General features: G+C 42.4%; 2 protein-coding genes across 5 annotated transcripts in view; one reads left to right on the forward strand and one right to left on the reverse strand.

The window, feature by feature from the left end:
• Positions 1 to 20342, reverse strand: part of DNM1L (dynamin 1 like) — a 37358-nt gene that overhangs the window by 6252 nt on the left and 10764 nt on the right. Inside the window, exons 3-17 of one of the 4 annotated variants that reach the window (XM_083572333.1) lie at positions 15357 to 15395; positions 12641 to 12687; positions 12155 to 12226; positions 11385 to 11471; positions 10746 to 10908; positions 9811 to 9931; positions 8741 to 8872; positions 8177 to 8383; positions 7876 to 7996; positions 7521 to 7676; positions 6796 to 6885; positions 5805 to 5897; positions 4752 to 4808; positions 4416 to 4493; positions 2138 to 2305 (exon numbers count right to left, since the gene is read on the reverse strand). In XM_083572333.1, coding sequence (XP_083428459.1) covers positions 2138 to 2305; positions 4416 to 4493; positions 4752 to 4808; positions 5805 to 5897; positions 6796 to 6885; positions 7521 to 7676; positions 7876 to 7996; positions 8177 to 8383; positions 8741 to 8872; positions 9811 to 9931; positions 10746 to 10908; positions 11385 to 11471; positions 12155 to 12226; positions 12641 to 12687; positions 15357 to 15395 — 1631 coding nt within the window. The remainder of the gene's footprint in view (positions 1 to 2137; positions 2306 to 4415; positions 4494 to 4751; positions 4809 to 5804; positions 5898 to 6795; positions 6886 to 7520; positions 7677 to 7875; positions 7997 to 8176; positions 8384 to 8740; positions 8873 to 9810; positions 9932 to 10745; positions 10909 to 11384; positions 11472 to 12154; positions 12227 to 12640; positions 12688 to 15356; positions 15396 to 20342) is intronic. The other 3 variants (XM_083572330.1, XM_083572331.1, XM_083572332.1) reach the window with 3 other exon arrangements.
• The window catches only part of DHX58 (DExH-box helicase 58), a 37688-nt gene continuing 35592 nt past the window's right edge, over positions 18247 to 20342 (forward strand). Inside the window, exon 1 of the mRNA XM_083572339.1 lies at positions 18247 to 18376. The gene's annotated coding sequence lies outside the window, so the exon portion shown is untranslated. The remainder of the gene's footprint in view (positions 18377 to 20342) is intronic.

Raw genomic sequence — 20342 nt, forward strand, 5'->3', positions numbered from 1 at the left:
GACATTGTTCTTGAGAAATATGCCAGGTCTAAGAACAAAGCTCCTCAAATTTGAGCTTTTTATTCTTTGTATTTTTAAGAGCATGTTTCCAGCCCTTAATATTATAGAGTAAAGCTTATGGACATGACGACATCATCACTAACAAAGCCACAAACAGGCTGGGAAAACTCAAGCTACTCCATACTACATATATTTCCTGTATAAACAGTGCATATCCTTGTTTAAAAATACCGTATTTTTCCCTCTATTACACGCAGATTTTTTCTCCTAAAAAGTAAGGGGAAATGTCTGTGCGTGTTATAGAGCGAATGTGTGGTCCCTGGAGCTGACAAGCGTGAGTGAAGGCAAAAATCAGGCAAATATCAAATCGTCCGGAGAAGGGAGGAAAGAGGAAGCTGCTGCTTTCCTGCATTCTGCCTCAGGGTCTTACTGCCCACCCGCTTCTGTTTCCTTACTGTGTTTGCTCAGACGGAACAAAGAGCAGAGAAAACCCCTCCCCTCCAGGCAAGCAGAGTGGAAAACAGATTCCTCTCCGTGCGTCTGGGACTCGAAGGCAACATGCAGGTTGGGGGGGGGGGGAGAGAGAGAGAGCGGGCTGGCTTGTGGGGGGGGGGGGAACTTTTGCCTTCCTTTCCTCCCTCCGGTAAAACCCCTCTCCTGCATTCTTAGCCAGCTGCTTCTCTGCACACCCCTCTCCTTGTCGCTTCTATGTTTTTCCTTCCCTCCCTACTTAAAACGTGGTTCCAATCACGGATCCACATGGATCCTCAGGATCTTTGCATTGAGTCACCCCAAATTCACCATCAGATCACATAGCAATGATCTGATGCAAAAACAGGGCTGCAATGCTGCAAAAACATGGTTACAAAGCACGGATCCACATGGATCCTCAGGATTTTTGCATTGGGTCACCCCAAATTCACCATCAGATCACATAGCATGTCCATGGCTACAGCCTGCACCAAAAAAATCACGCACCCACTGTTTCCTGGGGCTGCAATGGTGCAAAAACATGGTTACAAAGCACGGATCCACATGGATCCTCAGGATCTTTGCATTGGGTCACCCCAAATTCACCATCAGATCACATAGCATGTCCATGGCTACAGCCTGCACCAAAAAAATCACGCACCCACTGTTTCCTGGGGCTGCAATGGTGCAAAAACATGGTTACAAAGCACGGATCCACATGGATCCTCAGGATCTTTGCATTGGGTCACCCCAAATTCACCATCAGATCACATAGCATGTCCATGGCTACAGCCTGCACCAAAAAAATCATGCACCCACTGTTTCCTGGGGCTGCAATGGTGCAAAAACGTGGTTACAAAGCATGGATCCACATGGATCCTCAGGATCTTTGCATTGGGCTACCCCAAACTCACCGTCAAATCACATGTCTGTGGCCGCAGCATGAAGCACAAAAATGATACATCCACTGTTTCATTCAGAATTTTTTTTTCTTGTTTTCCTCCTCTAAAAACTATGTGCGTGTTATGGTCAGGTGCGTGTTATCGAGCGAAAAATACGGTAACCCATGTCTCACCTCTCTCCATCTACCATTTCAACCTCCACTAAAATGACAGTCTGTGCAATCTGCTACAAAAATCACAGTGGCAGGATGGTACAGAATGCACAAGCCAGTAGCATTTTGCTATTAAACTATTAGCTGAATTATTGTACTGTCATTTATAAGCCACTCTGAGAGCCCTTTTAGATAAAGAGTGGGTAATAATGCTCTATTCCTCTCCTACTGCATGAAATCTGAACCACCCTGTCCATTTTGCTAATTTGCACATGATAGTCCAACTGAAAGTATAAATACAGTGGTGCATAATTTGGTAGAGTTAGCATGTAAAATATGCAGCTGATATAAATTAAGTACTTGTCCGCACGAACCAAAAGTACCTTTTAGAATTCATGGTGATCACTAAATTTGTATTTCCCCCACCCCTAAAGAATACCTCTATCCTGGCTACTAGCTACAATATACTTTTGGCTGACAGCCATGTTTAAAAACAGGTGGAGAACATAACTCAGAAGGACCAAATCCTGCCCACTCCTAAGTTCTGTGAGGGACACACCCTGCTCTTCTTGTACCAGCTTGCAAATTTTGTTCCTATGCTGAGAAACTCACCACATCCAGCAAGTTTACAGCATGGCCTCTTTGAGGGCTAGCAGGTAGGACCGTTACTGGTTTTGATTTTTCCTCAGCTAGTATTTCCTCAGCTCTGGAGGTTTTCAGCATGCCTCTCCAGTTGCCTGTTCCGGCTTCCTGAGCTCCATCTCCCACAGCAGAGGATGTCTAATACAAAGAAAATATACAATACCCAAATTCCAATCAGTTATTTGCAAGGAAAATGTCCTGCGTTCCAAATGCTTGATTATTAGTGATTCATTTAATCCCATTCTACATGCAAGAAATTAAATCTTCAATTTAACACACACACCACTGAGGAAGGTTAGACTGAATAGTGCCCTAAATACACACAGAAAGCCATCTCCAGAAAAGCCCAAATGCCACCAACTTTGCCTGGCTCCAAAAAGCCGAAAGACTTTCCAACTTGCCCAGGCATTCCAGCATGGCTTTCAACTGGCATTAGTGTTTGTTTTTATGCTTCTGGTGGATTTTATTGATATTACGACTGCAGTTCCATGATATTTACTGTTTAATGGAGTTTTAACGTGTTCAATATTTTAGTTTGGATGTAGCAGCCTTGGAAGCCACAACATGCTGGACGACAGGGAAGTTTATAAACTGCCTAAATAAATAAAAACAGTGACAAGCTACCCAGTGAGCTTCATAGCTGAAAGGGGATTTGTTCTCCATTGGTTCTGTTTCATCACTCAGGTTGACATGCAAACATACCTAGGTATTCAGCAAGAGAACTACAGGCAAACTTTCTTAAGTACACGAGAAAGATGATAGGCTGTAGCAACTGATTATAATCAAGACTGAGTTTACATCAGAGCACATAAGGATGAGAGGAAGCATCAAAGAGATGGACGGATGTTTTAAAAAATGGTCATTTGGTGTTTTGATATGCCCCAATAATTCAAGAGGTTCAGTTTGAATTATCACTCCTGGATCATAAACCATGAAGCGCAGAAAGAGTGTTGAGGCTGAGCCCCACTTTCAGCTTTCCTTGAGTGCCAGCTTCACTGTATTAAGCCACACAATTGTCTGATCTGGACCAATGTTTCTGTCAGAGGCTAGAGAAACTTACGCTATCATGTTCTTCGACTGGGGGAAGCCTACTAGATTATGTGAACTCTTATCTGCTCCTTTGGTGAGCCTAGGTGGGTTGAATGGCTTTGAACCAGGATAGCTAATCTTTGGCCCTCCAAATGTTGTTGGACTACAGCTCCCACCATCTCCAACATCTGAAGAGCCGCAGGTTCCCCAGCCCAACTAAGAAAATTTCTCATCATTAAGTGGGCTTTTTTCACTGAACAGAACAAATGGCAAAACTCAGAGCATCCCAGTTTTGTTCTAAGCCCTCTTCAGTCATTCATGTGAACACATGAAGGTTAAAATGGTGTTTATGGGATGGGAATGTGTCCAAAGGCCTATCCCCAATCTCTTGCACGTGCAGACTCCTCTTAGACCTTTGATACATATATGGTCTTCACTGGTACAATGGCTTAATACCAAAAATATGAATGATGTTAAATGGGTTATTTCTGCACAGCAGATTCCCTACTTTATCAATCCTCTACTTGCAGCATTTCAGCTGGACACAATCAGGGTGAAGGAGCTGTGGCAGGCAGGCTGGTAAATGTGCAATCTTGTATCCTGATATGCACCAGAATAAACCTAACAGACTTTTTAAATCATCACATTTTCAAGCTTCATACAAAAGACTGGCAGCTCAAATATTTAAGGTTAAAGTGGGTGTTGCAAGAGATTTGGGAATAGGTATCTTATGGCACAAGAGTCAGCTCAAGCAGAACTTCTGATTGTCGCAGATGCAGCTTACAGCTGCAAAATCAGAGCTTTGCCCAGAACAGTGCTATTCAACCTTGCATCTCCAGGTGTTGCAGGGCTACCAACTCCCTTCATCCCTGACCCCTGGCTCTGATGGATGGGAGTGTGGTCCAACAACCTGGTGATCCAACACAGAAGAACAATGCCCTAAGAACACACACCCAACAGCCTCCTGAAGCTGCCCACAACAGGGACAGAGCAGTAGTAGAAAGAAAGCTCCAAGGCTCCCCAAGATATAACCTGAAACCTACTACCTTAACGTAATTAAATTAACTAGCCAACTTTGTCACCTGGCAACACATGATCTGGGACAGGCAAAATCTGGACAAAAATACTTATGCTTATGAGAATCATGTCCAACCACTACCAGAGTGCACCACAAAATGATTTCAGCATGCAGTGCTTAGAGGAAGAAACAAAGACAGACCTTGCCATCAACCTCGGCAGAACCAGCAGTAGAGGTCTCCTGGGTGGGTGGTGCCAAAACACCAGGAGGCTTAGTGGACTAAAGAAGCAAGAAGGGCAGAAAATGACATCAGCATTGCTTGTCTGATTATTTTAACTGAGCCTCCTTGATCCCTCTTGGTGGCTGAAATTTCAGAAGACTGCATGCACTTGAATTTTTGGAACAGAACCGCCCAACAACTCCAGACTCCCATGAATAAATGGAGCTCTTTGTTAATTACTGTGGTAACATTACGACTGACTTGATCTTAAGCACCACTTCCAAATTCCATGAAGTATATCGAGCCAAACAACTCACCTTGTCTCGTGACCCAGCAGAAGGCATCTCTCTGGCTAACCTGTTCCGCCTTTGCTCCTTTGAAAGAAAAAGCATAAAAAACATTCAATATGCTCATGCCACATAAAAAGGAAAGCTGGGGTGTCCTCTCTTTCCAGACACAGCTATTTGGAATTCTTAGCAGAGTGGTTGAGCAGGATCTCCCCTCATTTACACTCACGTAACGACACTGGCAGACACTGGAGAGAATATATACAAAGAGGGGGCAGAAAAAGCTACTGGGTAATGTTCCCCAAGAATAACTCCTATCAGCAAACTTCCAAATGAGACGCAAGCAATGTACAGTGGTACTTCTGGTTGCGAACAGGATCCGTTCGCAACATGAAAAGAATGCAACCCGCAGCGGCGCACACGCAGATTGCGATTCGCCGCTTCTGCGCATGCACATGGCGTCATTTTGTGCGTCTGCACATGCGTGAGCGGCAAAACCCTGAAGTAACCCTTTCCGGTACTTCCGGGTCGCCGTGGGACGTAACCTGAAAGAACGTAACATGAAGCGGACGTAACATGAGGTATGACTGTAAAACCAAGGTAGAAGAAAAAAGGGGAGGGGGAATTCTCTTGCCACACAAGGACAAAGAACCAGCTGACTTTTCATTCAGAATACCACACATCCATAGCTGCACACATCCATTCTGACTGCAGATATAAGAAAACCCTTCTGTTCAAAGCCAGATGACCACTGATTGCTAAATGTTGCAGTCACAGCTGTCCTCTAAGAGACACTGCCATGCTACATGGGTCTGTGGCCCAACCCAGGCAAGATCATTATTTTTATTTTAAGTTGCAATACTCATGGAAGACAGAAGTGCAGGCAATGTCCACTGATTTCAATGGATCTATCTGGAGTCTGACCAATGTTTGATATCACCTTTAGAATCTTTATTCATACAAAGCAGCTGATGGGAAAATCTGGTAATTCCAGTAAGATCAGAGTTTGCAAAATAGAACTAACTATCTGTGCACGCGATGGCAGACCCATTTGTAATTAATGGAGAGACTTTCTTTCCTTACCTCTATGTTGTTGTTTATTAGTCCACAGGCATCTGCAAAATCTGGATGCTTAGTGTTTATATAGGCCAACTCAATGGCTACCAAATTGTGAACCTATGAGAAAGAATATAATTAAAAGTTTAGAATTTTGCTCATTGAAGTGACTGTTAGGGAAGAGTTCATGACAAATAACCTAGAATTGATCTCAGTAGCAAAAACATCCATATAAATGCAGCTCAGTCACACAGCACTAACATAGGATGACCACAAAAAGACAGATCCTAAGATTTGCCAAGGGCAAATCATTTTACACCAGCCTTTGCCAACCTGTTGGCCTATCATGTCATGCTAGCAAGGGTTGATGAGAGTTGCAGACACAAACCTCTGGAAGGTAGCAGGTTGGTGATTGCATTTAACCATGTGTCTCCTGAAGTTACTGCCTTAATGTATCACATCAGCGATGGCTAGTCTTTTTCTGGCCCTCTGGAGGTCACATGTCAAACTGGGTGTAGCCAAACTTTAAAAGTGGGAGTGGCCATTTTTCCTACAATGGAAATCATCTTTGCAGGAGATCACAAAAACCTTTTGGCAGGAGACCCATGGAACGGTCAGGTTAAACAAAAAAAACCAACACTGTTTTTAAATGGATACATTTTGAGGAACCACAAAAAACCTTTTGGCATCACAGTTTCACAGCAGGATACCTCTGAGAGCAGCCAGTAAAAAAACACACGTTTTTGCAACTTCTTGGGACACAGACAAATCCCCCTTTTGTCCCCATGCACAGCAAGGGACCAATAGAAGTAGGAAAAAATAAATTAAAATTAAGACCAGAGGGGAGCTTACAACTTAGCAATGAGGAGTATTCAGCTGCAAATCTATTATTCTAAACCCCAGAATTATTCTTTACGCATCAGTCTAACTAGGCCCACAGTGGAATACAGAATTTTCACCAATACTCTCCATTAAAAGGAACGTGCCACTGCACACAGCAAGCTCCACAATAGATTACCATTTCATTTGTAACTGGTAGCCTTCGACGCAAAAGACTAGTCACAACCTCGACGATGGCATCGTGGAGCTTCGGAAAACGCAACAATTCCTGAATACAAACGAAACAACGAAAGAGTTTGACTTCTGAAAAGCAACGAACTATCTAACTGAATTAATCATAGATCACACAAACCAAGTTCACATGATCACAGTTCAAGGAAACGTTCATTAGATGAGGCTGCATGGCAGGGCAAGTGAGAGGTGTGGCTTGTGCCGCACAGAGAAGCCTGGGGGACCACATTCACTTGCCCACCCCAATATAATACAAGAATGCATATGTATACACACAACCCTATGTGAGTCCACATTAGTACTCTGGCAGTTTTCAGTTTAAAGTTGTCAACTCCATCTTCCAAGCAGAAGAGTTCTCTCAAAAGGCACTGTCCAAATAATGCATCCTAATGGAACACCCTCCCATCAGATGCCAAACAGATAAACAACTATGGCTTTTAGAAGACGTCTGAAGGCAGCCCTGTATAAGGAAGTTTTTAATGTTTTATGTTGATTTTGTATTTTGCTGCAAGCTGCCCAAAGTAGCTGGGGCAACCCAGTCAAATGGGCTGTATGTAAATAATAAAATTATTTATATGCCACCCATATAAATCATCATCATCGTATGTTTCTTCTGGGATATTTTCACATTCTGTGAGACACACACTTTTGCAAATTAGCTCCTTCTTTTACCTGTGTACTGTAATTGCTACAATGCTGGATAATCCTCTGCATTTCCTCGTGAACAAGCTCCACACAACGCAAGCTGGGCTCTTCCAATCGTTTGATTTGCCTCTTTACTAGGAGCTCAAATGAAACTTCAGGCACAAACAGGGCCGGACGGGGACCCTAGCCAAGCCAAAAGGAAACAGATTCATTTTTATTCTGTTGTAATAATTTAGATTCCCCAAGGTGCTGTACCCGTTCCCAAGACAACACTAAGCTGTATGCTCTACAAGCACTGAAACGCCACCCAGTGCATAGAGAGTGCAGGTCAGCAAAGTGATACTGCACCTTATACAGGAAGTTAAAGAAGGATAATACCTACAGTAGCATTTCTAATGGCTGTCAATATGTCGATGGTGTTAAGGCCACCTAGTGGATCAACAGATTCTAAGGTACGCCCAAAGGTTTCATGGAAAATGTAGCAAATCCTAGCTCCACCGCACCTGGAGAATGAAAAAACAGTCACTGAGACAACAGGGAGGAAAATAGGGAAGCCAAATAATATTGCCTATACTTGAGCTCATTGGATTCATAAAAATGTAGCAAATTTCAGTTTAATTGCAATGTTTCTAAACAATCTGCCATCCATGTCAACATCACTCCAAAATAGAAGTTGTGCTTACAGTTCTGAAGTCTCGATGTACTTTGCTGTGCCTTCAATGGTGTTGCAATATTCAGTGGCAAATTTGGTAATCAGCTGCAGTAATGTGGCACTCTTGTCATCTACAGGCTCCCCGTAGCCGTTCAGCAGAGATTGATACTGAGCAGCTAGAACATTGATTCTGGTTTTCAGTTCTGGCAAGCAATCCCTGATGTGATGCATAAGCAACCTAAAAACAGAATTTGAAAATGCAACACTTTAAGGAAAACAGCTCAAAACATACAATCCACTCAGTTTTTCAGGAGCACATTTCAGTTATTAAGCAACCATCATTTTCTTTTAAGCAAGTGGGACATTCTCCCAGTGGTAGCTTACTATGGGTTTAAATGCATAATATTTCACCAGTCTAAAAGCAGTCATGATTCTATGCTACTGCCATTCAACAGAAAACTATACAAAACTAACATACAGATTTTTTTGGGGGGGGGGTCGTCAAACCTTACAGAGTAGGAGGCAAGGCCAGAACAAGTCAAAACAATTCCAACTGGAGAAAAATCTAAACTAGGATCAAAGCAGCTCCTTGTACCTATTGAGTGTCCTAGCAAGGTACTTTGTTCCATTCCGGTTGGCTAGAGAGGGGTACTTCTTCTGGAGAAAACCATACTCATCACGAATTGAATCAGCAACACTCTTCTTATTGTTAATATCTAACTGACTCCTAAAAATGAGACAGAAAATTAATCATGTTTCATTTCATTTAGATAGCATTTCATTTTCTTTTCCTGTTGCCAAAATCTGGTTAACATGTTCTTCTGGCTTAGAAGGAACAGTGACGTTATGCCATGATGCTATCCTAAATCAGTTGGCATCAGATTTTATTTATCTAACAAAATTTATAAACTGTTCACTTTCAAAAAAAAACAAAAAAAAAACCTCTAAGTAATTTACACAAAAATAAAACACTGAAATTATCAACAAAAGACCAAGTTAAAAATAACTTTAAAAACCAAAGTGTAATTGAAACCAATTGTTAAAAAACAAGATCAAAGCCCATGTCAGCTGCTACATGTCTAGATAGGAATGCCTGAACAAAACAGTCGTTGAAAAGAGCACTGCAAAGGCATCTGTGAACGATTTCAATAGGCAGGCAGTTCCAAAGTGTGGGTGATTATCACCCTAGAAGATACATTTCTTACAATGCTATGTTGGCACTTGTACTGCAGATCAAAGCGGTCAAATGGGCAAAGTGGAGTAAGGTAACCCCTCAAATAAACTGGTCCGAAGCTGTTAAGCACTTTATATACTAATAGTAACACCTCAAACTTGGCCAAGCAACAATAAGATTTTGGACAGTGAGCTACGACCAATACACTAAGCATGTTACTGCTACTAATGCAAAAGTTGCATGGATACTGAGGTGGTGCAGGGCCCCAACACTAGGCCTTTCCCAGTTTTACCCCCTGCAACTACTAGTGTAGGAGGCCACAATTCTCCTAGGCCTTCCCATCATACTAGTCTTAGAAACATCCAAGAATGATTTGAGGACCAAAGAGCCCAGTAATTGCAATGGCCTCAACCCTCTCCCCACAGGGCTCAATAACATGGGAATGCAAAAAGCACTGCTTTGTAACGGAAGGACATTCTGATGCTACTCACCTATTCACCACACCAATGATGCCGAGTTTAACAGGGATCACTCTTCCCATAAGTACGTCCATAGCGTCAGTGCCAGCATCCATGAGATCCAGCTTTGTGATCACAGCAAGGGTGCGCCGCCCTAACAGAGCGGCAGGAAAACTGTCATTTTACATTAAGCTGGTCATGGGTTAACTTTGTCAAGCCTAGGAAACAGCTACCCAAAGTAAAAACAAAAGGAAATGTGGAAAGGCACCAGTGAACACGGCTATGCAGGAGAAGAGAAATTCACCATTACTCATTTACTCATTCTCAGATTAATTGCGAGTTTGTGCTATGACTATGGCTGGCTTGCAGTTTCTCCCAGAAGAGCTCATGGCTGCAGACACATCCATGACAAAGGCTAGCAAGGAATCCAGCTTTAGATGAACCAAACTTTGGCTTAGCTCACCATGGGGCAGCAGCAAAAAGAACCAGAAAGGACCAAGGTGCCTGAAAGATCTTCTCTGGGAGCCCATGTAGAATTGTATCTATTTTTAGTCTTACTCGGGGTAGACCCACTGAAATTAATGGACGTGACTTCACTTTGAAAGCCTGAAAGCACTTCAACCAGGAAACTCTTTGAAGGCATCTTGCCATTTCAACTGCACAAATTACAATTGCAAACTACCCCTTCTTCAAATCACATTTGTAAGAACAGGCTGTAGATACAGTAGATTTTAAGGGGTAACAGTTACAGGGATGGTGGAACTGTGGTCCTCCAGATATTGAATTCCAGCTCCCATCCCAGCCAGCATGGCCAACAGTCAGTGATGATGGGAGCTGGACCCAAATAATATCTGGAAGGCCAAAGGTTCCCCATCCGTGAGTTACATCATCAACTGTGTTGTACAAGTTCGTTTCCTAGAAAGAGAAAAAGCAGACATGCTGAAACCTGGTTTTCCCCCTCCACTTACCATCTGGATCCACTTCCCGTGCTATTTTGAGGGCCTCAGAAGTGGCCATGTCCGTGTTGGCAGCAGTGACTGCCAGAATAATTGAATTTGGGTTACTAATGAATCTAAGGATTAGTTCTCGGATCTGAAGTTCAATATCCTTTGGTTGATCACCTACAGGCACCTGTGTGAGAAGAAGAAGAAAGTGGACCTTCCTTCTGTTAACCACATCTATTAAGAGTGATGCATATGCAGACAGGTCTCCTAATGCACAACATCTAAAGGCCACTCCTAGGAGGAGGAGAGAAAGCCAGGAAGGAAACCCCAAAACATGAAATTATATGGAGAGAAAGGTAGCTGACTGACTCTCCTAATTCCAGAAAGGCCTTGTGATGCTGTAGTTAAGATGAGGCAGTCAAGGGACAACAAAGGAGGAAGGCAAAGGGACCTGAGAGAGCCCATTGCAGAGTGTTGTGGTGGGGTTTGCTGGGCATAGTGTGGGGAAGGAAGGGAGATAACTGGGGATCTAGGTGAGAAACATTTTTAAATGTCTGCTACAAGGTATTAATTGATCTCTCACATACATTTCACACTTGGCAAAAAAAAACCCCAACCCAACAACATAGAACTCTACAGCAGCAGCAACAAAAACCTTCTTACCTTTGTCATTCCTGGCAAATCTACAAGAGTCAGATTGACAACATTAGGGGAAAAAATCTTTAGATGAATTGGTTCAGGGCTGATTCCCTAGAAAGCCAAGGAAAAAGGAACAAAGAATAATTTCTCCAGAACATGCTTAATTGTAACCTTCAGAAAACAAGACATCACTGAACCTAAATTAGCCTTTGAATCTAGGTTGTTTTTGTAATTTGGGCACCTGTCTTTATAATCTAGCATATTGCTCAGTTCAGGTGTCCATGTCTGAAATTTTGCTTTGTCTACATGCTTCAGCTATTTGCTCTTAAATGTGCCTGACAAATGTGACTGATTTTTGTACGGAAGACAACATTCATGGGCCACTAACATCTGGCCCTCCAGATGTTGCTGAACTACGGCTCCCACCGGGTCAGGGATGATGGGTATTGTAGATCAGCAACATCCGGAGGGCCTCAAGTTAGCTCCTCTTGGTTCACAGAACAAGCCAATGCTCTTAGGACAATAATGCAAAGCCACCAGGGAAGATTGACAGAAGCTGTATCCTTGGAGATTATAAGCAATGTCAGTAGTAGATTCTGCCTCTTTGGGAACATAGAACTTAGATAAAAGTGACTTTGCTTAAGAAAGCAATAGAATGACTGTTTCTCAATTGTGGGCTCCAGATCCTGCATCAAAATAATTTCAATCTGAAGAATGTACATCATTGTTTCCCAACTGTGGTTTCTGTGTTGAAATTACTTCTTTTAAAAGATGAGCCAACCATAGTCACTCACCTTATTATTTCCTGAAATCCTTTCGGTTTCGCTTTCTATTTCTTGCCTAATTTCATCGAAGTCTGAGTAGAGCTGAAGTTTTAAAAAGGAAAGGGGAAAAAACCCTCAACATCAGCACCCAACATCCTCAGGCAGCTGCCAGGGTCCTAGCCCCCTGACAGGACCCACCACTGATGCCTGCCCCAAACTCCGTTTATTTATTTATTTCTCCTTTGAGCAATACCAGGAGGCCACATCAAGCTGACATTTTAATTTCCCATAATGCTTGTGACACAGTACCACTCTGGGACATTGTAAGAAATTAAAACTGCACCCTTCAGCCATGCAATACTGTTGCTGCCTGCCACTAATGCCAGCTAAACCCACCAATGGAAGAGGGGGCCCACCAGAGTGCATTTTCCTCAGCATATCCCCCCCCTGCCACATATGTACGCACACACCAAAATCCCTATGTGCTTTTGTGGCTTTACAATCAAGAATATGTACCTTGTTTTTGGTGTGCAGAAACTTTCCCCATTCTTCAGTATCAACCCCTGGAAAGAGACCGTCATGGCATGAGAGAAGAAGTGGAGCAACACAACCAACTTTTTCAGCTTCAAGTACATTTTCTCCATTGAGTTTGTCTATGCTCAACCTTTGTGATGGAAAACAAAAACCCCAAGCATTTAAGGAGCATTAGTCAAATGGACCTAGCGTAGGGTTGCCATATTTCAAAAAGGAAAAACCAGGACACCCCGAAAGTTGTGGAGCTTCTTTTAGAAAACCCCAAAAATTATTGAGATTTTATTTTTTTACAAAAATGCCAAAAAACCACATTTTACGACTGACTTGTCTAAGATCCAGGACAAAGTGCCACCTTTCAGAAATCCCCCCGGACATCAATTCCGCCTTTGAAATCTTGGTAATATCTTGGAAAATCCAGACATATGGCAGCCCTAATCTAGTGTCAATTCACCAGAAATCAAATGCCTCAATATTTACTAAGGTCTTCATTTCTGTTTATAATTCGTATACTAATAAGATAAAAACTGGGGCCTAACATATACTCCTTATCATATATTACTATCACTTTGTTGACCAGAGTCCCACACGTGGTGATAAGAGTGATTGAACAAGTGTGTATGTGGCGTACAAGTACAACATGCCATTATCTGCAATGGCCCCTATCTTATCAGACTCCAATAAGAATAAATGGTTTTAAATGGGGCTTTAGCCATGACTAACTGTAGCTTAAGTGGGGCCACTTAGTCATACAAGAACAAGACATTTGGTGGTAAAGTGGGGGGGGGGTGACGGCGGCACTAATTTGTTGTCCGGTATGTTCTGTTCATATCACATACACCAAAACATCTTAAATTTTTGGCAATTTCCTTCAACATGTGCAAAATGAAGCTTTTGTATAAGCTTTCCTGGGGAGAAAAGGTGAAATGAAGAGAGACAAACATTCAAAAAAGAAAACTCTCAAAACAAAAACTAGATATCTAAGAAGGTCCGGTTCATAAACCGGAGGACTTCACACCTTTCAAATCAACTAGTATGTCTAATTCTGCCCACTATGCTAACTTACCCTTGGCTTCCTATGATACTTCACTTCCTAGAATCTTAAGGTAGCAGGTCTCACCATTGCTTGTTGGAGGACATCTCTTTCAGGAAAGAAAGTGCATTGCACATGTGTCCTCTAGAGACACATTCTAGTTGCGGCTACCAGCAACATACATTGTATTACCGTATTTTTTGCTTCATAGGACGCACCTTGCTTTAGAGGGGGAGAACAAGAAAAAAAATTCTCCCCCTCTCTGCTCAGCGCCCCTTTAGCGAAGTGGCAGGAGAAACGGAGCCCCTTCCATTTCTCCTCCCACTTGGCTGGAGGGGTGCTGCGCAGCTCTCCCTCTCTGCTGAAGCCAGGAGTCTTGCTCTCCTGGCTTCAGCGAAAGGAACCTGAAGCCTGCGGAGCGCAGCGGAAACTCGTGCTGCGCTCCAAAGGCTTCAGGTGGCTATCCCTAAAGCCTCTGGAGCGTGGAGGGAGCGCTCCCTCTGCGCTTCGGAGGCTTCGCATTGCTATCGCTGAGACCAAGGAGCCTGCATTTGCTCCATAGGACGCACACACATTTCCCCTTAATTTTTGGAGGGGAAAAAGTGTGTCCTATACAGCAAAAAATACGGTATATGCTCAGGTCAATCTGATTTAAGGGTAAGAACACTGGCAAGATAGGTCTCCAACTCTGGATATGCAACTTTTAAGTTATTTAACCTTAGAGAGACAGCCAGGTTTTGGTCATGGCCTGCAAGTTGGTTCCAAGGCCAAGGACCTGTTTCAGGATCACTGTCGAGTGAAAGGCACCGTTGCAGGTGGGAAGGACTCTCTACTATGTGGTCACAAGGTGCTGAACCCCTTTACCTGCAGACTACAGTAACATGCATCTCTGTACCGGCAGGGAAGAGAACTGGAAGGGAGGAACACAGAGGTACAAGGGCAGGGCACACAATTCCTCCTCTTCTACCATTCTCCTCCCTACCTCTGCTCCCAGTGATTGTGACGTAGAGCCGTTGCTACTACAGCCAGTGGGAAAGCAGGACAGGAGAGCCACCAGACCTCTTATTCCTTACTAAAAACAAGTAGAAAAGTCCTTCTGGGTCCCTTTGATGAGAGGTCCATTGTATTAAACAAGAGACAGATAAGTTATGGCCCTCCAGTGGTTGTTGGACTCTAAATTTCAGAATCTCTGCCCACTGGCCAAGACTGGCAGAAGTCAACATCTGGCGGGCCACAGGCTGCATTTATGCCACCATGCAGTCTTTCACATCCTGTTATTATTTAAGCACTTATTTCAAATCCATCTCTGTTTGTTTTGCTATTCCCAACAGACTTCTTGCTACCACAGATTTAAAAGTACAATCTGGTAACAAAACAAAAAAAAAGAACAGTGATGGTTATTATGACAAAGCACTTTATCACAATTTTCTTTTTTAAAAAATAAGTCAAAATTTCTACATTACATTCTAGTTTGACAGAGGCAGAAAGAAGGAAACAGCAAACTAAGCCAGCGGGCCCAGCAAAACAACAGCTATTCAGCACAGCAGCCAGAGTGTAAATGTGCAAATAAAGGACAGCAGGCAGCAATAAAAGTGGCATGGTATGCACGTGGCTAGAATACAAAAGCATGCAGATTCTGTGTAGGAGGAAAAGAAGTGAATAGGAAACCTTTCGAAAGGTGCCTTGCATGTTTCCAAGTTGCAGGGTCTGCAGTTGAAAAGAAACAGCATCAAAAGTTTGGTTATTTTTCCCTCCCTCCAGACCCTCTGTGATAGCACGTTATCAGTCTTGCAGGAATCACAACATACATTAAGACATATGTGCCACACGAGAAATGCATGCATGCTTAATGCAGAGTTAGAATGTAACATTCTGAAAACCAGTCTTAATTTAGCAGCAGATGTATTTCAAGGTGATCCTAACCGTGCATAATTGCTGCTGTCAGTAACTCCCTCTAATTAGCTAAAATACTGCAAAGTGAAGAACCACCATTTGCCAAATAGATTTTACCTAAGCTAGAAGGGAAAAATGAGCAAGGATGAGTAGTTTAGAAAGGTACCATCACTCACAGGAAATGAAAAACCATCACAGTGGCTCATTTTGGGCAAGGCTTTAACATGTGTAGAAGCTAGTTACTAGTTGTGGGTGTATTGCCTCCAAACCCAGACACTCACATACTGGATATCATATACGCTATTCAATATTCAGTGCAATGAAGGTCATCATACATAGGCCTGAACCACAAAGGTGTTTGCATAAAATCTTGGAACTGCCAGCATATTTCAGGACTAGCTGCACTGGACTTTTCTTTTTCTTTTTTTCTTTCTTTTTTTCTTTTTTGCAAATAGGTCCTGCACAACTTTATACCCAACTAGCGTAAGGAGAGGAACAGCTGCCATCTGGTGGGTGAGCAGATGCTATCCTGCTTCCCATCGCACCCTGTTTTGCACGCTGATCCAAACCAGGTTCTTGAGCCAAAGTGATCTTAAGGATGCACAACCCACAACTGTAGCAAACCAAACTGCCTATTTGTTTCTTTATTGTGAACCTCGCCACCCAAGTTTCTCTCTTTTTTTTTTACATCAAATTTCTCTCGGCCACCTACGTTTCTGGCCAAAAAACAACAAAACTAACATAACAAACCACCACAAATTCTGCAAAAGTATGGCAACATTTGTTATTGCAGTCCATAATTGTGAACTGTGGCCACCATTCATACATTCTGCTAAGAAAGAACTACCTTGGATTTATAAATGTGGCTTATGAATAGGAAAAGATTGTCCAGTATCACTTTATTTATCTCAGACTTTCTTCCAAAAAGCTTGATAACTTTACCTTTCAGAAACTGTATTGTTTATGTAAGACAACAATTTCTACACTCCGCATTCAGCCTGAGTTGTTTAAATTCAGTGAAAGGGTACCCTGACACTACTTCCTTTAATGTCATGTTCCAAATTTAATGCTCCTCTCTCATCTTCAAACTAATTTATTTCCCTAAGAATGACATTTTTGTTTTGAGCCCAAAAGGAGTGACAAGAATATCAATTTCTTGTAGAGCTACTTCTTCTTCCTTCGTCCCCCACACCCAGCCAGAAAAAAGAAAATTATCTATGAGAAGAAATTCTTAGGTGAAAGGCCACTTTAAAAACTTATGAGGCTAGACATTTCACATCCAGACTCTTTCATAGCAGGATTAGCAGGAGGGAAAAGAAAAGAAAAAACTCTGTTAAGTCTCTTTATTATGCTGTTTTAGACCCAAACAAAGCCAAAATTCACAAACATTACAGACAGTCTAGAGTTGCAGGGAAATGAATTAATTACACCAAGCTGATGGGGGGGGGGTGAGAGAGAGAATGGCTTGTTACCACTTTCTCCCCAAACTTACACATTTCTCATCAACAATAAAAGATCCCCTAAGAATCAGGGAGTTATGGTCTGAATGCATTTACAGCAACACAAGATCAGCGATCACTACCGTACTTCATAATTTGCATCTCTGTACAGTGGTACCTCTGGTTATGTACTTAATTCGTTCCAGAGGTCCGTTCTTAACCTGAAACTGTTCTTAACCTGAAGCACCACTTTAGCTAATGGGGCCTCCCGCTGCTTCTGCGCCGCCACCGCATCCTGAAGCAAAGTTCTTAACCCGAGGTAATATTTCTTAGCGGTTAGCGGAGTCTGTAACCTGAAGCGTATATAACCCGAGGTACCACTGTATTAAGATACACTACTGTGTTGTTTGTTACATTTATCCCTTATTTGGCTAGCTCCTTTTAAATACATCTTGCTGTGTTAGCCATATGAGAACATTAAAACTATTTAAAAAGATGTACAAGGTATCACAACTTTCAAAAGTCAATGCTCAGAGTATTCAGTCACCGAGGTCAGGGGAGTCTGAAGTCATATAAGTTATAGACTTATATGGGCTTCTTCCTGTGAGACTGCCTGAGAGCAGAGGTTAAGGAAGAATGGAAATGCGGTGGGTTTGAATGGAATGCAGAAATCCGTATGGCTTGTCTCTTTCCTGGGAAAATCTTATCTGTAAGGGGCATTGCATTCTAACAGGAATGATATGAAGGCCCATGGACTGTAAAAGCAACCTTGAGAGCTCTGAAGAAATCCTGCTTGTTTAAACTGTCTTTTAAAGGGTAGTGTGTAGTGCATGCTAGCATCTGTATTGTGATATTATACACTGTAATGCATCTGATGGGGGAAGCCTTCTGCCTGTTCAGGTGAAAGTCGGTTTAGCTTTCCCTGGGACTCCTTAACTGACACTTGAGGAGGGGTTGGAGACAGAACTCTCAGTATGCAAAGTGATAGAAGACAGGTATGTTCTGGGTGGTGGCTGCAGGTTTAGAATATTTAGTCAGACAGTGTGATTGGCTGGGGCTGGACTAGAGGGGACAGAAGAAGCATATATATGGCCAGGTACTGGTCAGCAGCAGTTAGTTGGGATGGTCTGTCCAGGCTGGTTGGCACTTGGGCTGGACAGCCAGAAGGAGGAGGCAGCAGAGAGCATCAAAGAAGAAGAAAGAAGACCTGAAAGGCAAGCAAATTACTGGGCTTAGGCTGAAGAGATAAGGGGAGAAGGAGAAGTGAGAGGCAGTTAAGAATGCCTGGCTCTGATGTCTGGAGAGACAGAAAAAGATTCCAGGACAGGACAGGGGGAGATATCTGCACTTTAGTAGGTCAGTAGATAATAATAATAATAATTTATTATTTATATCCCGCCCATCTGGCTGGGTTTCCCCAGCCACTCTGGGTGGCTCCCAACAGAATTAAAAGCACAATAAAACATCAAACATTAAAAACCTCCCTGAACAGGGCTGCCTTCGGTAGAGGTTAAATCAGGAGCTTCAGCAAAAGTCATCAGTTATAGCATTGGTGAGGCTTAACTGGGGTGGAGTAAGTACAAGGGCAATTTGGCAAAAGAGCTTCAAGAGGGTACCTAATTGCTTCCTCTTGGTTTAGTAGTGTAAAATAAACTTTTTGGTATTTAACAGTAATGAGTTAGCAAAGTGTATATCCATTTAAAATGTGCTTACATTAAGGTAAGCGCATAAGTTTGTATACCGCACAATACAGTCATAAACAAACACTAATTTATTTGTTAAATACTATAACTGCACTTGGCTGGCTTTTTAATATGATTATAGTTACCAGGGTTATTGGTAAGTTAAGGCTTCATGGGTTATAGGTGATATTAAATTGCGACAGTGGAATGGGTTCAAGAAAACCATTGGAATGGAAGTTGAGCTTTGTTGAAAGGATAAGTAAAGAAATAACGCCCCTTCTCTCCACACAAGCATACTCCCTCTTTTTATTGCATAGACCTGGAAGACCAGAAGAGACAATCCCTTGCTTATTCCCATCTCCTCTACCCAAACCAAGCGAAAGAAAGATGAGCACAAAGAACAGGCTCCTGGTTATCACATCCTTTAAATCCGGGAGCCAACAAGAAGCAGTGACAGAAAATGACATGGTATCATCATGGCAGGCTGTGCATTTGATTCTATGATGTCATTTTGCCATAAACAACTTGGGTCTAGGATGCCTTAAGGACCATCTGGAGGCTATCTGGAGGAATGCTGTAAGTTACAGAGGCCTGGCTGGCCACAACTGGAAATCGAGCATTTAGCGTCACTGGTCCCAAGCTGTGAAACCGGCTTCCAGCAGAGATTCAGCAGGCATCCTCCCTTTTGACTTTCTGGCATCTCTCAAATACAGTTTTATACCAACAGGTATAATGGGCGGCTAGTCAGAAAATGAGCTGGTGTTTGATGCTACTAGGATAAGAAACACAAGCGTTGTTTCATATATTTCCTAGATAAAGGCAACAGCACAGAAGTGTCAACTTTCCTGCTGAAAAAGCTTGCACAGGATATTAAAAAGAACATATAGAAAGGAGAAGATATACGGAAAGTCCCAAACTCTCCTTCACTTGTGGAAAAGGAAAATATTATTATAACCTCATACCAAGGGCCAAAGGTGTGGCTTAAGATACAAACTAGCCAAGAGAACAGGAGCATTTATAAAGCATGAAAAAATGCAACAGATTCTGGTTTATTTTAGCCAACCATTTCATTCAACTGCATTGTACTCTTATTGTGCCAAGACAAGGGAATTTGGGGGATTCCACAAACAAAGAAGGTGATGCTTTCAAAACAAATAATTCCCCAAATCCCAGTTGTTGTTAGAGGCAGCTTAAATGGGGTGTGCGTAATAAACCTGACTACATATCAGCTGGCAGGTGTTAGTAGATTATTTGTGAGGATTCTCCTTTCAAATAATCCAGCACAAATACAGCAAGCAGGCTAAGATTTATTCCAAAGCCTCAAATAGATTTACAGGTATACACAAATCCAACACTGCACTACAAAATGGCTCCTCCAAGCAATGGCAATTATTACATGCAGTTTACAAAGGCTGGCAAAGATTTCAGGTCATTATTTTCAGAATGTAATATTACATGGCAGCATTAAAGATATTTAAATCAGAAACAGGAACTGGAAAAAGCACTTAATCACCTTAACATATTGTCAATGGTTTAGTTGTTGTTCCTATAATTAGAAAAGGTTCCACACAATCTCTTCCCCTCCCTCAATTAAAATCATGGATATTCAAGGGAAGATGAAAGCTTTGGTGATCTCGAAG

The sequence above is a fragment of the Podarcis filfolensis genome, assembly GCF_964270895.1.
Source record: "Podarcis filfolensis genome assembly, chromosome: 10".
NCBI classification, from domain to species: domain Eukaryota; kingdom Metazoa; phylum Chordata; class Lepidosauria; order Squamata; family Lacertidae; genus Podarcis; species Podarcis filfolensis.